This window comes from Octodon degus, unplaced genomic scaffold (genome assembly GCF_000260255.1).
Source record: "Octodon degus isolate 3935 unplaced genomic scaffold, OctDeg1.0 scaffold00072, whole genome shotgun sequence".
Lineage (NCBI taxonomy): Eukaryota > Metazoa > Chordata > Mammalia > Rodentia > Octodontidae > Octodon > Octodon degus.
The window spans coordinates 2,530,635-2,546,963 of NW_004524648.1; the positions used below are offsets into that span (position 1 = coordinate 2,530,635).

Consider the following 16,329-nt stretch of genomic DNA (forward strand, 5'->3'; position numbering starts at 1 on the left):
AAAAAAAACCCCAAAAAACATTATGCTACTGAGTCAGAGAAAAAGAATGCAAGCTATTAAAGAAAAGGTTTTAGGGCTAAGGAGATAGCTCAGTAGTCTAACCACCTGTCCGGCAAGCACAAGGACCTAGGTTCAATTCCCAGAAGTACATGCCATGGTGGTCCTGGAAAGCTGGCATACTGTGTTGACCACCAAAAAGGGTGTGGTGGTGCATGGCTGTAAACCCAGTGCTGGAGAGGCTGAGACAGGAGGATCACTGAGTTCAAGCTGAGTAGTGAGATGCTGTACCAAATAAATAGATTAAAATAAACAAAATTTTAAAAAGGGAAAAAACTTTTGTTTTGCCTCAGGCTGCCTTAAGGGTGGGTCTAGGAAAAATCGTTTTTAATTTCATCTGCCCAGCACAATGTGGGGAAAAAATAAAGCAGCAAGGCTGGAGTTCGGGTGCAGCTCAGTGGCAGAACATATGCTTAGTATGTACAAGGCCCTACATTGAATCCCCACCACCATTAAAAAAATAAAAGATATGAAGTAGGCTATGGTTACATAATAAAGATGGATTTTACCCAAATCTATCTGAAACTTCTTGAAAATGGAATGGAAGAATAGAGGATAGGAAAGTAAACCAGCCTAGGAGAGTCTAGTGCTCATGATGGGTGAACATCTTTGCAATCTGTTTACTCCTCTGACCTTTGTTTCCCCCATGTGGTCAACAGGAAAAATGGCTTTCCAGCATCCACTTCCTGTCTGAGTTATATCGGTCAGGTGACTGAAGAAGCTGTGGGTCTCAAAGAAAAGTGCTTTACAAATAAGTATCTGATTACTTGTGGTCAGCCACAAAATATGAAAATATTAAAAGCAATAGCAGGTTTCCTACAGAAAGTAATATACCAAAGTTAGCGCAGCCACCCCACCTATTTCCTAAGTTTCTTTTATGGAGCACAAAGAAGAAAATGATTAGGATATTTGCAGTTATTAAATTAGGTAGTAGATCCAGGAAATGCTTGTTGGCTTAGTAAGTGTATATATTCCAGTCTGCACCAGCAATGCTGCTGGTCCATACACTTCATGTCACTTCTGCTTTGAAAAAGTCTTTCTCTGGAAATAGCTCAAATAAGGCAAAGAGATCCTTCTGAAGGTTCTGCCCTCCCCAACACATGAACAACAGTAAGATGGTATTTTTTACAGTGTAAACAAAGGAGCTGACAGTGGTCAGAGAGCACTGATGGCCAAGGGAGAGATAGTTTGTCCTGAGAAGTGCAGCCAGTAGCTCACAAATGAAATTCTATAGTCTTTACAGACACAAATAGCTACACTACCAGTGAGAAATAGCTAATGGGCTATTTTGAAGAACAGAGTGAGTGGTTGGTGTTGCTCTGGGACTTACATAAACCCAAAATACTCCTTCCAGTTGTTTTTTCACCAAACCAAAAACCAGTAAGTTATGTAATAATGCTAAAAAAGAAAAAAGAAAACACTGTAGCTTGAACATTTCTTTTTTATTTTTTTTTTAAATTTTATTTATTTATGTGTGTGTGTGTGTGTGTGTGTGTGTGTGTGTGTGTGTGGCCAGCTCAGCCCACCAGGGGGCAGGGCTGGCTGGCATGTGGTGCTGGGGGATTGAACCACGGTCCCTGTGGTTTGCTAAGCTTGTTCTAAGTAGGTGCTTTAGACCACTGAGCCACCTCACCAGCCCAGAACATTTCTTTTAAGCACAGCCATAAGGGAATATATACGGTAAATAAGATACAAGTCTGACACACATTTAATTAAATCAAAACAAATTCTCATCTTTTGATGCTGGATGGACAGATAAGGATTTGACATTTCTTTGGGATATTTAAAAATCAAGAGTGAGCCTTGTACTGCAGCACGTGGCAGCACTGAGGGAAGCTGAGACAGGAGGAACATTAAGTTGATGTCCTTGGCAATTTAGCAAAACCTTGACTCAAAAATAAAAATAAAAAATGAAAGTAAAAAAGACTGGGAGGTTTTGATCCCTAGAACTGAAAAAAAAAAAAGATGACTTTATTAAACATTTTTTTCTCACATTTAATTTTTTATTTTGATTTTTTAATGCTGCACAACACAATATTTATTTCATTTATTTATTATTTGTGTTTGCTGCTGTTATTTTAGTTATTGAAAGTGAGAGGGAACTTTTGTGGCCTTTTTCTGTAGGCTGCCTTAAGCTGTTAAATTTGGAACATCTAAGCAAGCAGAAGGGAAAAGGGGGTTTTACAAAAATCACTTACGGGACAGGAAAGGATGTTTTGTTAATCATGCCCTACGATGGGTGATTAACTGCTTGTAAATTACACTTCACTTTTAATTAATTGTGCTTAAGGCTCTCATTAAGGTTGACGTTCCCTTCTTAAAGCAGCTGGTACTGAGGAATTTGCATGTGCTGGATGATGTCAAGGCAGTCACTGAACACACGGCGGATGTTTTCAGTGTCCTCAGCGCAGGTAAAGTAAGGGTGGCAATAGTGGCGCCCATCTCCACTAGCAGTGCTGACTCTCAGAAACTCATCTTTAATGAAGTACTCGGCCTGGGTCACGCGTGGGTCCTCTCCGGGCTTGGGAGTAGCGTCCTCAGGAGTAGTGTAGAGAGCAAATTCTGGAAAATAGTCCTCAATTTTCAATTTCCCAGCAAGGATTTTCTCAGCGAGCAGATCTTGCTTGTTGAAGAACAGAATCACAGAGATGGTACATAGCCATCTGTTATTCCAGATGCTACTGAAGGAGGTTCAGAGCCTCCTGCAGGCGGTTGGTCTGGTAGAACGGATGACCATGTTGTAGCTGCTGCTGGCCACCACAAAGATGACGGCAGTCACATCACTGAAGCATTGGATCCACTTGTGGCGTTCATCGCACTGGCCGCCCACGTCGAACATGTGGAAGTTGACTTTGTCCACCTGGAACTTGGTCTCAAAGATTCCAGAGGTCAGGACACAGCAGCGAAGCAGGTCCTGGCCGCTGGGTACATAGTCGGCCTGCTTGATGACATCAATCTTGTCCAGAAAGTAGTGGGCACAGTTGATCAGCTAGTACTCGCTGGAGCACTCATAGCAGACACAGACTCCTTCGTCCTCCCAGAGAGCTCAGAATGTAGTCCACTCTGAACTGGTTCTCTGGGCTGGCCAGCTCCACGAGGGGGGGCACCAGGTTACTCATGGCGGCCACGATGGTTTCAATAGCCTCTTTCAGGTTGTTTTTGATGTCCTATACTTTGGTGGCCTTCTCACCATCACTGTTGCTCCTTGCAGCCTTCGGTCCTCCTTGCTGCCCTCTCCATTAAACTCATTAACATGCAGGATCCTCATTTGCTTCACAATGGTGCTTTTACCAGATTCTCCAGCACCCAGCAGCAGCAGGTGGTGTATGGCCTGGCAGACCTGCTTGTCCTTCTGCAGCTGCTTCTTAATCTTTTTTTTTTTTTTTTTTTTTTTGCGGAACTGAGGATTGAACTCAGGTCCTTGTGCTTGCCCGGGAAGCGCTTATTCCACTGAGCCATCTCTCCAGCCCCTCTTAATCTTTTTGCTGGCCTCGCGCTGCACCTTCTCCTCGTTGTGCTGGTCCTAGGTCTTACTGTTTCTGAGGCAGCCCATGGCTGCGGGGCCTGGCGCGGGCGGGTGGGCGGCCTCCAGAGGGCCGAGGCAGCGCCCAGCGGGCTGCGGAGTGCACAGCTCCCCACCCCTTGAGCTGAGGCCGAGGGACAGAAGGCCGCCCCGGGGCCTAGGCGGTGCAGAGCAGGAGCTGTGGGAGCTGCCGCCGCCGCCACCACCACTCTTATTCTTTATTAAACTTTTAAATAGATTTGCTACTGTAGCAAACTTTTGCAATAATAGATGAGTGATAGCTATACTGGGTATGAATTCGAAGAGGATGGTGACAATATCTAAAAACTTGAAGAAAAATACAAAAATACCTTGGTACCCTGGGAAGGAAATGCTTCTTCAAAATCTACCAGGATTTGCTGTCCTAACTCAGTCTGTGCAGCCTTCACTCTGTCAGGAAAAGAGAACATATTATTGCTTGGTGTAATCTTCAAATATCTGTAAGTAGTTATATGCCTAATCTCCAAAAATCCAAACTGTTGAAATGTTTAGAAATCATCCAGCTAATCCAGCAAGGGAGAAGGTGATGTGCCTGGAGAAGTCACCAGCTAGTACATTACTGACCAGGACCCAGGGACCCAATTTATTCTCACAATGGATTTTCTAAATCCCCAAAATGCTGCTAGGCCACCCTACCTGCTGTAAAGCAGTGCATAGTAATCTCTCCAATATTTCATTAAGGGGCAGCTATGCTGTGGAAAAAAAACATTATATGACAGAATTGAAACCAAACATAAATCCATGCTGTATAAATCCATGCAGTACTAATGACTTAACTGCTTCCTGCTCCATGAGGTATGAAATGGGAAGAGGGTGTTAAACGCTCCAGGGTGGCATTTTTGCTTTAACCCAGAAACCAAACACAGGATCATAAATTTTTAATCAAATAAACAACAAATAGTCTCCAAAGTATAAAGAAAAAGAACAAAATGACTAAATGAACTGCTCATCAAGAATGAAGTCCACTGAGTAAAGATTTAAGTTCAGGACACTGTCAATAGGAAGGCTGAACCAGTTAGAAAAGGGAGGCTGGTACTTAATGGTGGTTTGCATGTATATCAAAGCTCAGGAAGTATCTGACAGTTTGAATGAAAGAGGAGAAAAGAAAACAGCAAGGATGAGACAGGAACTACGCATCAACAACCCCTGCAATCAGTCATGTCCTCCACACCTCCCTCCAGCTGCCTGACATTGCTGATGCCTGGATTACTCGAGCCAGTCTCTCAGCTAGGGTAGAGCTAGCTGTGAGGCAGCTGTTCAACTGCCTTGAGCTTCAAACAAATATTCTATCTTTACTAAAAAGTACTGTAAACTTGCCTGCCTCCTTTCTTAGTCTCCACCCTGTTACTTCTGGATCAACTTTATGAAGTTTCTAGAAATAGTGAACAACTCAAAACCCACAATTTCTTTGGTCACTAAGGAGCATCTGGCATTGTGCTGAGATTTTTTTGTTTGTTTTATTTTTTAATGTGGGGATAGGCATCGCCCAAAATGGTCTGGGTTTTTTTTTCCCCCCCTGTGGCATAGTTATAATTATTCTTCATCCAAATACTTTCTAGGTTCTTTTCACTATCTTCAACACTTTTCAAGTTACTTGGATAGGTGTGAGTTTGTAGTCTTTTCAATTAGTTTTTAAGGGGACAGAAATGATGCAGGTAAAGCTGTGTGGGAACAGCTACTCAAAACAGTCAGAGCTGCCCACTTCAGCCACTCAACAAAGAAAAAAGTCTCTTTAGTGTGAACTCTGACATAAGAGAAAAGAACAGCTTCATAAAAACCATCTCTAGAGCATCTTGTGACTCTCACAAGATGAGCCAGCAGACGGCCTCCTGCAGTGCCAGGTCACAAGACCTTCCAGAGGCTCAGGCCTGTCTGTTCCTATCCTTGTTTTGTAAGCACACAGAGCAGCATTTCCTTCATAAGCCACGGGGGAAAGCCCCACCCTTGGCCAGCCACGTTCCTGACTGCATCATCAGGGCTATTGACCACTTTAGTGACACTAATGGATTTAGCTCTACCTCCATCATGCTCACCCCATCCTCACCATTTCCAACCTCCATGTTTTTACTGTGACACTGAAATGGCCGAAAAGACAACCAGAGGTTATATTAGAGCTTGATATTGCCAGAATACAAAAGACAGGGAATTACCAGATACTGGTTTATAATGACCTTTAATGTATAGTCAAAGTTACAAAAAACAACAACAAAAAAGTTACCTGTTGAGAAAGGCAAAACTTAGCTGTGCCACTAGTAAGCCTTGTGTAATCCTACATCATTTCCTCTACATGGGCCAAAACTAAGAACAGTTATGGATAAGAGGGTGAGGCTAGAGCCCTGTCTTATATGACTTCAGTGTCTACTTCAGTACTGATTATTCCACAACAGCTATCTCACGGTACTAAGTGGCCATAGCATCCATCTTCACAGGTGGCTATGGCAGGATATACAATTAATGTTCAGGTAGAAGAATAAGCTTCTGCCTAGAAATATTTGCAGCAGCAGTTTCTGAAGTATCTATCAGTAATTCTGACTGAAAAGCAACCATCCCCTTTTTGACATTATTGATAGTATTTATAAACCAAACCACAACCTCATGGATTTTCAGGTTGAGGAGTGAACTGTACCTACAATCAATTACTTAAATAAGACCCTAGAAATAAGTCAAAGATTTAAAAGAATATATGTTTAGCCTCACTCCTTTAACTTACTTTCTCTTGTAACCATGATCCTACTCTAAAGAGAAGGATCAAAAGAGTCTTGAGCAGAGCAAATACATGAGTTGAACTACCAGGATTTCCCATTCATTCTTAGGGAAGTCGGCCCACAATGCTTAGAGAATGCGAAGAATACAAGTTCCTCCTGGCATCCAAATAACTCAGCTTGCTGTGTGGTGGCAGCTCAAAGTTGGCTATCCTTAGGAAATGAAAGACTCACTGTGCTGCCTAGAAAGGAAAATCAACCAGTGATTTCTGGCATCCAACATGCTATGTGACATCAACATTGTCCAAAGGTGCCCTAATATGTTAATAGTTTTTTTTCTTTTCTTTTTAAAATGTATTTAGTACAGGGTCTACAGGGTCTCACTACACAGATCAGACTCCTAGTGATCCTCCTGTTTTCAGCCTCCCAAGCACTGGGATTACAAGCGTGCACCACCACGCCCAGAATGCATCCCAGGGGTGCCATAGGTCCTTGAACCAGTCCCTGTGCCTAAGCAGATGATTTAATCCGCTGAGCTATCTGTTGCCAGCCCTAACAGTTCTTTTCAAAGAGTAGTGGCAGAGGGGCTTCTCATTATGAAAATAATTTAGACATTTGTAGATAAAATAACACTGACACTTTTGTTATCTTTGTGCATCTCAAAAAAAAAAAAAAAAGCATTCAGCAGTTTTCAAATGAATATACTGACCTTCTAAGTACAATCTGTACTGAACAAAAGGGCTAACAATAGACACAAAAGTTCAGTGGGCTCTAAAGAATCTCAACCTAGAAGAGTGACTCACTGGGACATTTTTTAAGTCATCAAAAACAACTCTCACAGTACTAAACTGAGGAAGACACCCAGAAAAGTTTTATCAAATAGCTATTCAGGCCTGCCCATTTCCTAGTTTCACTGTTTCTTCATTTTACCATGTTATTTCTAAGAAGCCAAACTTCTCTCACTAGAGGAGGTTAGACAATGCTCTGATAAATACATTTTAGTTCAAGAGTTTCAAGGTTTTCCAGAGAATGAAAGAATCTTCCATTCTTTCTCAGAAAATATTGACTGACTAGAAACATTTGCTTGCCTGGATCTAAACCAGGAGGATTTGAAACGTAAAGATATTTCCTTCAACGCTACATTAAACATGTGAGCATTTGCCAGAAGGGTAGTTGGAAGAAATAGCAAATCAAGACCCATGAACTTCATATTTCAAATGTACAGGCAAACATTTCGTATGACTTCCACGATTTATGGTCAGCATAATATTATATTGGAGAAACTGAAGCAGTGCACAGGGCGCAACTCTTCTACCTTCTCCATTCCCTCCTAACAAACAGCTATTTCTATCATTTCCAGATGGTTCTGCCATCATTATGTAAACATAAGGGAGGAAAATTCACCAGAAATGATACTAAAAATAAGAAGTCTGGACTTCCCTCAAACTTTTAATACCTCTTAAAAACTTATTTTAGTCAAGCACTAAAAACAAACTTTCTCATCATCATTGTGTTTAATGCTATTTTTTTTTAAATTTTTTTTTTACATTTATTTATTTATTGTGTGTGTGTGTGTGTGTGTGCGTGTGTGTGGCCAGCTCAGCCCACCAGGGGGTGGGACTGGCTGGCATGTGGTGCTGGGGGATTGAACCATAGTCCCTGTGGTTTGCTAAGCTTGTTCCAAGTAGGTGCTTTAGACCACTGAGCCATCTCACCAGCCCCTGTTTAATGCTATTTAATAGCACATATTCTATCACACATAAGATTGCTGCACATAGAGGATGTGAAATTAAAGGACAAGTAAATCCTCCTGTTTTTAGCAGCTTTATATGATAATGAACATATAGGGGACTGAAATATATTGATGAGATGTTGGATTTTATTCTTTCTTTTCTTTTTTTTGAGACAGGGACACACTATGTAGCTCAGGCTAACCTTGAACTCACAGTGATCCTCCTGTTTCAGGCTCCTGAGTGCTGGGATTAGGTGAGCGCTACCAAGCCTAGTGGGTTTTCTTTTCTAAGGGAATGTCATTATAAGTGATTATAAAGTTCCTTCAAATTTATAAAATTATATTTTATAAATCTACTACAAGGTCGGAGAGATAGCTCAGCAGACTAAGACCTGCTTAGGCAGGCGCAGCAGGGACCAGGATTTGATCCCCAGTACCATATGGAGTGTGGGTCCAGTCCCCAGGCACGTTGAACTGGCCACCAAGACCAAGCATGGTGGCACTGAGGAGGCTAAATACAGGAGGATCACTATGAGTTGGAGCTGCATAGTGAGATCCTGTACCAAATACATTAAAAAAAAGAAAGCTACTACAAAGCAAAAAGCACATCAAAAGCACAGACAGGAAATTAAAAATAACTTAGTGAGACTATATGAAACTAAAAAGTGAAATGATACAAAAGAATGAAGCCTATGGATTGAGAAAAAAATATTTGGGAATTGTATTATGTGCCAAAGTTCAATATCTAAAGTATATAGGTGGGCTGGGGTGATAACTCAGTGGCTTAAGCACCTGCCTAGCAAACACAGGGTCCTAAGTTTGATCCCCAATAACAAGTAAGAAAAGAAAAGAAATAAGTATATAAGGAGCTCATACAACTCAACAGCAAAAAAAAAAAAAAAACAAAAAACAGCCTACTTAAAAAATGGGCAATAGAGCTCAATACATATTTTTCCAAAGAGGACACATAAAATACATAAAGGTATATAAATTTTTTAAAAGGTTCAACATTATTTAACCATCAGGAAAACGCAACTCATATTCATTAGGTTGACTATAATCAAAAAGACAAATGGTAAGTGTTGGCAAGATGTGGACATAAAAATACTTGTACACCACTAGTGGGAATGTAAATAGTCTAGCCATTATGGAAAATACGATGGAGTTTCCTCAAAAATTTGTAAATAAAACTACCACATGATCTGACAACCCTTTTGTAGATAAACAGCCAAAAGAAATGAATCAGCACATGAGCTGGATGCTCTCCCATGATCACAGCAGTACAGTCTGCAATAGCCAAGATACAAAAGTAACTTGTCCATTGACGAATGAGATAAAGAAATGATGGTTGTGTGTATAAATACAATGGAATATTATTATTATTATTATTATTTTTTTTTTTTTTGTGGAACCAGGGATTGAACTCAGTTCCTTGCGCTTGCCAGGGAAGTGCTTATTCCACTGAGCCATCTCCCCGGCCCCTACAATGGAATATTATTCACTTTTTAAAAGATCCTGCCACTGTCAACAATATGGCTATAGATGAATCATATTATGTTAAGTGAAATAAACCACAGATGGATAGAATAATTATGATTTCTCTTATATGTGAAATCTTAAAAAAATAAAGTTGAACACAGATCTCTCTATGGATTTTGCACAGTGTTTTCTATGCAGCTCCATAGTGTTTCTATGCAAACTCCATAGTGTTTTCCATAATGGCTAGTTGATTAAAACATTTTTGGATCAAAAATAGTTTTTAAATGCATCTGATGGGGCTGGTGATATAGCTCAGTGCACAAGCTAAGTGCTTAGCATTTAGAGATCCTGGGTTCGCTCCCCAGCACTACACATTTACCTCCATAAAACTGTTTCTGTACTGAACACATATAGGCTTTTTTCTTTGTCATTACTTCCTAAACAATTCAGTGTAACTATTTACATAATATGTACAGCATGAAATGTTACAAGTAATCTAGAGGTGATTTAAAGTACAGGTTGAATATCCCTCTTCTGGTCCTTTGTCTTAGGACCATAAGTGTTTTAGACTTAAAGAGTTTTTTAGATTTTGAAATATTTTTTGAGACTCATGTCAGTCCTAAAAAAAAAAAAATCTACAGATTTTAGACTTCACAGTGCATTTTCTTTCGAGAGATGTCTAATCAAGTCTTGCTCATTTTGAATTGGATTGAGTTTTTTGCTGTTGAGTTTTAGGAACTGTCTATATATTCTGAATATTAATCCCTATCAGTCCAATTTTTTCATATTTTTTCTTGTGTTGGTTATGCTTTTGGTGTCATATCCAAAAGGTCATTACTGGGCCAGTGAGATAGTTCAACAGACTAAGTGCCTACTTAGGCAAGACAGGGACTGGGGTTCAATCCTTGGCACCACATATCATGCTGGCTCTGCCCTGGGAGTGCTAAGTCGGCCACAAAGACCAGGCGTGGTGGCACACGCCTGTAATCCCAGTGCTAGGGAGGCTGAAAACAGGAAAATCACTATGAGTTAGAGCTGCATAGTGAGACCCTGTACTAAAGACATAAAAGAAGAAAAATCTACCAAAGCAATGTGAAGATTTGCTCTATATTTTCTTCTAAGAGTTATACAGGGTCAGGGAGATGGCTCAGTAGAATAAGTGCTTCCTTGGCAAGTGCAAGGGTCTGTGTTCAATCTCCGGTGCCGCCAAAATAAATAAACAAACAAACATAAACACACTAAGAGTTTTACAGCTTTAGTTCCTGTATTTAAGTCACGGATCAGTTTTGAATTATTATTATTATTATTATTATTATTGTGCTGGATCAGGGTCTAACTTAAACCTTTTGCATGTGGATATCCAGTTTCTCCTGCACTATTTGTTGAAAAGTCTGCTTTTCTCCCCATTGAATAGTCTTAGCACTTTTTTCAAATCTTTACATTGTTTTTCACAAACAAAATTCTGTTCTGTTATATTTCATGTCAATGATACTCCTTTCATACAAATTGATAATCAATGCCTAAACACATTTCCCTTAAAAGTTCTTATTTTTGGGACTAGGGAGATGGCTCAGTAGAATAAGTGCTTCCCTAGCAAGTGCAAGGGCCTGAGTTCAATTCCCAGTTCCGAAAAAAAAAAAAAAAGAGAAAAGTTCTTATTTTTTCTAGTCTATAACACTCTCCTAATTTCCACTTCATGTTCATAAAATCTACCAGACTTCTAGAAAATATAAATCATATCATGCTTCTGTCTGCTTAAAATTTTTCACTGTTCACAAAATAAACCAGGTGTCATAGTTGATCAGGAGGCTGAAGCATTAGGAGTCCAAGTTTGAGGCCAACCTAAGCAATCCAGCAAAATCATAATAATAATAATAAAGGTGGCAGGGATAATGTGTAGCTCAGTGGTAGAATGCTTGCCTACCATTCATGAAGCCCTGGGTTCAATCCTCAGTCCCACCAATAAATGCATACACACACACACACACACACACACACACACACACTTAGCAAGGCATGTAAAATCTACCTATGCAGCTAAAGTTCCACAATATCATAATATTCTTCTCTATCACTTCTTGTCTTGGTGGTAAGATCCTACCTATTATTTTAAGAAAAACTGAATCTTTCTATGACCCCCACCCTTAGCCCTAGCTTTAATCTATCAATTCCTCCAACATTATGTATACGTTGTAAGCAAATACCATTTTGGTGTATCTGTGCTACACTGGAATTTTCTATTAATGTCATTCTTCTCTACATAAAAACAGTGAACTCCCTGAGGGCACAGAGTATACATTTCTTACTTTTGTGCCTTTACCATTTCTGCACAGAGCCTAGGACAGTGATGACAAACCTTTTATAGACCGATTCCCTAACCTACAACCCACTTAAATATTGCAAAGTGCCAACCCTGCAATTAAACCTGAGTACTGAGGTTTTAGTTTAGGAAAAACACAACTGTGACCCAATGCTCAGCTGCTAGCATGACTTGGCTTGCATGGTGACAGAGAGGGCTCTTCATGCCTGCTATGGCACACGTACTACAGGTTTGTCACCACTGGCCTAGGATACAAAAGATATATAACAGATGTCTTTTAAGTACATGAAGGAATGAGTAGAAGAATGGGAAAATAAATTAAGTCTGATCATCAGGAGTAGGTGCAGGCGACACTGCCTTCCCCATCTTCCCTACCCACTGGATGGGTGTCTGCCTTCTCCATCCAGACTTCCTTCTTTCTTGCAGCTCATAAGGTCCTGCTCATGGGCTTTCTTGGCTGCTTCACATTCCCCATCTCATATGGCAACCAGCCAGCCCTAAGTGTGAAGGGGTTAGAATGGATGAGGGAAAGGGTGGCGATTTCCTTAGCAGTCTGCCAAGCTCCATTCCAACATTCCTTAGTAGTTCCTTGGCATTTCCACTATAAGATGGCACACTAAGAACACATTGTAACTTCCCCTTCCTGTTTGAGATTCTTTGAAAAGATGAAAATACCTAAATGAAAATCTACAACCATACAAGAAAAGAAATAGACTAGACACTCTGAGGACTCCCTCATAGGGCAACAATAAAGAAGAAATCAACACCTAAAAATGCTTCTCAAAACAAAAGCCATGAAGGTAGTGAATCCCAGAAGCAGAAGGGAGTCTTGGGCAGTAAGTGTTTCAAGTCAGTATCTACATATGCATCCTCCCCTTGAATGCTCAGTCAGGCATTGGGTCTGGGCCTTGGTCTGAGAACCTTGGCAGGGGCCAGAGGGTCTGACAACATCCAAGAAGATCAGGGAGCCTCCAAAATCAGAAGATCAGGCCCTGGCACACCCACCTGGAAGCTCCTGCAGATCTAGTTCCACTTCCAAAGAGCTGTCTGTGATACACTTAGTCAAGCAGCCCACCTTGCAACTCCCCTACTAACAGGTGCCACTAAAAGAGCATTACTAATCAGACTAACAGAGAGCATCAAAATAAAAATGGCTTGTGGCCACATATAGTGTGGTGCATGCCTGTAATCCCAGTACCTGGAAGGCTATGGCAGGAGGATGGCTGTGAGTTCGAGGCCATTCTGGGCCTGAAAGTGAGTTCAAGGCCTGAACTACATAGCCAAACCCTGTCTCAAAAAGACAAAAAAATAAAAAATAAAAAGTAAGAAATGGAGGGGGGAAGGCTTTCAGCTCAAAATCACCAAACATTCTAATACGTTAATTCAAGAGAATCAACATGCTTAACAAATGGAAGATCTTATATACAAAAGGACAGAGAAAAAGAACAATTAAGTTATTGCTTTTAGATCTATACAATTTATATTCTCTGAGAGATTTAAGTGGGTATTATGCTCATGAAGAAAGTGTCACCTAGATAGCCTCAAAATTACAAGTTGGATTATTATATGAAAAATTCAACAGCTGGGCTGAATAACAAAATGAGCACCAGTGCAGAATAAATTAAAACAGGAAGACTGAGTTGAGGAATTCTTTTGGAAAACAGCCTAAAAGGACAAAGAGATGAAAAGCATGTGTGTGTGTGTGTGTGTGTGTGTGTGTGTGTGTGTGTGTAGATTTGGGTGCTCCAATATCTATGTAATTTTACATGGAGAGAACACACAGAACAAATCACAGGGTCTACTCAAAGAAAGCAATAAAAAAAAATTTCTAAGGACTCAAAAATTTTCAAATTAAGCATATAATATAAGCCGAGCAACATATACACACATAAAAGATTCATGTCTTAGTGAAATTTTGAGTGTTTCTCAACCCCAAATCTCAAATGCTTCCAAAGCAATAAAAAACTGGACAACAATTGGTCATCTTATAAATATTAGCTTCAGGGTTTTAGTAGACAACAACAGATACCAAATAACAAACCTGCATAGCCTATCACACAATAGATAAAAAGTGAAAACAGCTAATATCAATCAACAGATAAATGGAAAAACAACACATATATATGTAAATATTCAGCCTTAAAAAGAAATGAGGTTCTGATACATGGATGAGCCTCAAAAATATTATGTTAAGTGAAATAAGGCAGACACAAAAATACAAATAATGTTTGATTCAATTTATATAAGCTAGGAAGAACAGGGAAATTTAGGGATGGAAAGCAGAAGAGAGGTTACCAGGAAGTAAGGAGAGGAAAATATGGTAACTTATTTATTGTGTGCCTAATCCGTTTGGGATAATGAAAAAGATCTCAAAATTGGTAATGGTGATGTTTGATTATCAGTGGGCTTAAAACCACTGAATTATATATTTAAAGATGGTTAACAAATAGCTAAGAGTGTAGACAAGTGGCAAAGCACACATTTTGCCTTCATAAAGCCATGGGTTCAATCCTATGCACCAAACAAAAAAGGTTAGAATAATAAATTTTGTTACAACTTTAAAAAATTTTTAAAAAGAAATATGACCAATTATCATAGGAGAAATTGAAAAGTTAGCACAGTTCTGCCAGGTTTGATAGGCAAGATTTATCCATATCTGAAACAGTATTAATATCTATAATAGAGAATTCCTACAAATCAATAGGAAAAGGATGAATAACTCAATATACAAACAGACTGGGGGGGGAGCTAAGCTTAAAGCAGAAGTCACCATTTTGCTATGTCTAAAGTTCTACTGGCACAATGTATTTTCTACAGACTGCCATAGCAATATGTCCCTTCCCATGTACTCTTTTTCCAATGTTACTTTGACATTCTTCCTTCTTGAATCTTGGCAGTTTTGTGCCTAAAGCAGAAATTATGCTGTGTGACCTCCAACATCACGTTTTTTGGAACTTGGGCACCTTACCATGAGGAAAACCAAGTAACACAGGGAAGTCAAGCAGAGACCCCAGTTTCCAGATGGCTAAGCTCCCAGCTGACAGTGAGCACCAATGTGCCAGCCAGGATTATGAGCCGCATCGAGCCCCTCTTAAAGCTGCTCCAGTTGATGCTGCATAGAGCAGAAATGCATAGCTTCTAAGGCAAGATGAGCCAGTTCAATTTTCATGAGCAAAATTGTTTTAGTTTTGTGATGATTTATTACATGGAAATAATTGAGATAGCTGAGAGTTGTGCATATACACAAAAGCAACTATCTGACAGGGGGGTCTTCAGAAGCTGGGCTCACGATATTGTAGGGGAATCCCTGCATCAGTTAGAGCAGATAACATCAGAGGTTGCTTCCAACAATAAGATTCCACAATGAACATGCTGAGCTCAGGGCTGAAGCCCTTCATAGGACTGCCTCTTCTTAGGGAAAGGTCATCTTCTCCAATGACATTGTACCTTTCAGAAAGCTGCCGGATCTGTGGAATTCCCATATACTTGTGGAAGTGTTCCAGAACATTCATTACACCCTGAAGGAGATTAGCAACTTCTCCATATTGTCTGCGTCTGGTCATGGCTCTGCAAGGAAATAAGAAGTTGAAAACTTGTAAAATACTAAGGACAAAAGATACAGATGTAGAATAACTTACTCCAGCTCTGAAACAGACATGAACTTGCTTTAATAAACACTTATCAAGGACTGAATATGAATGGTGCTGTGCACTGGGCAGGGGGCCTCCCTCAAATCCTCAAGGTGACATCATTTGATAAGTCAATATCCATCTATCTAAGATCAAGTAAAGTGAATTAAGTTCTGTACAGAAGTACAACATAGGTTATGTGCCCTTAAATATACAAAAGAATGTGTGAGTGATGGATTCTTACTGGATGAGGAAAAGGAATCTGGGAAGGTTGGATACTACAGGATTAGCAGGTTTCCAATAGAGAACAGGGGTAGAGATTTAACTATCTGAAGAATGTAGCATATGAGCAAACCAAACCACCTTTCTAGGATATATGGAACATTTATATATACTGTCACATGTTAAATAAACTCTGTATGTTTTAACCTTATGATTAACAACTGTCAGAGATGTCCACTTTTCCTGATGCTAAGGTTAATGAAGCTTAAATAAAAGATACTGATAAAATCAACAGTTATACACAACAAGGAAGTACAAACTATTATGGCTGAGTTTTAACATTAATTGTATAATTTATAACTTCCCTTCAGAGGCATTTGAAAAGACAGGATCAAGTTCAAGCCAAGGTGTTCTGTTGCTATTAGGCCTGCTAACACTGACTGCCTGGAGGATGGGTAAAGGAGGCTGCTGTTCCAGTTCCACTGGCCTGTTGCCCTGCCTGATCACTTCCTGTAGAGGAGTAGACTGGGAATCTCCTGACACCCAGGCTATGCCTAGGAGTCTGTTTCTCCTCCTCTTTCCTTCAATATATTCTCTTACTCCTACTACCCCCAGACTTTGTATTA

At 40.0% G+C, this 16,329-nt stretch overlaps 1 protein-coding gene and 1 pseudogene across 1 annotated transcript in view; both read right to left on the bottom strand.

The window, feature by feature from the left end:
* Window positions 1-16,329, bottom strand: part of Vps53 (VPS53, GARP complex subunit) — a 182,166-nt gene that overhangs the window by 117,126 nt on the left and 48,711 nt on the right. Inside the window, exons 7-8 of the mRNA XM_004635357.3 lie at window positions 15,300-15,419; window positions 3,931-4,009 (exon numbers count right to left, since the gene is read on the bottom strand). Of these exons, the coding sequence (XP_004635414.1) occupies window positions 3,931-4,009; window positions 15,300-15,419 (199 nt within the window). The remainder of the gene's footprint in view (window positions 1-3,930; window positions 4,010-15,299; window positions 15,420-16,329) is intronic.
* LOC105742772 lies at window positions 2,156-3,427 on the bottom strand (annotated as a pseudogene).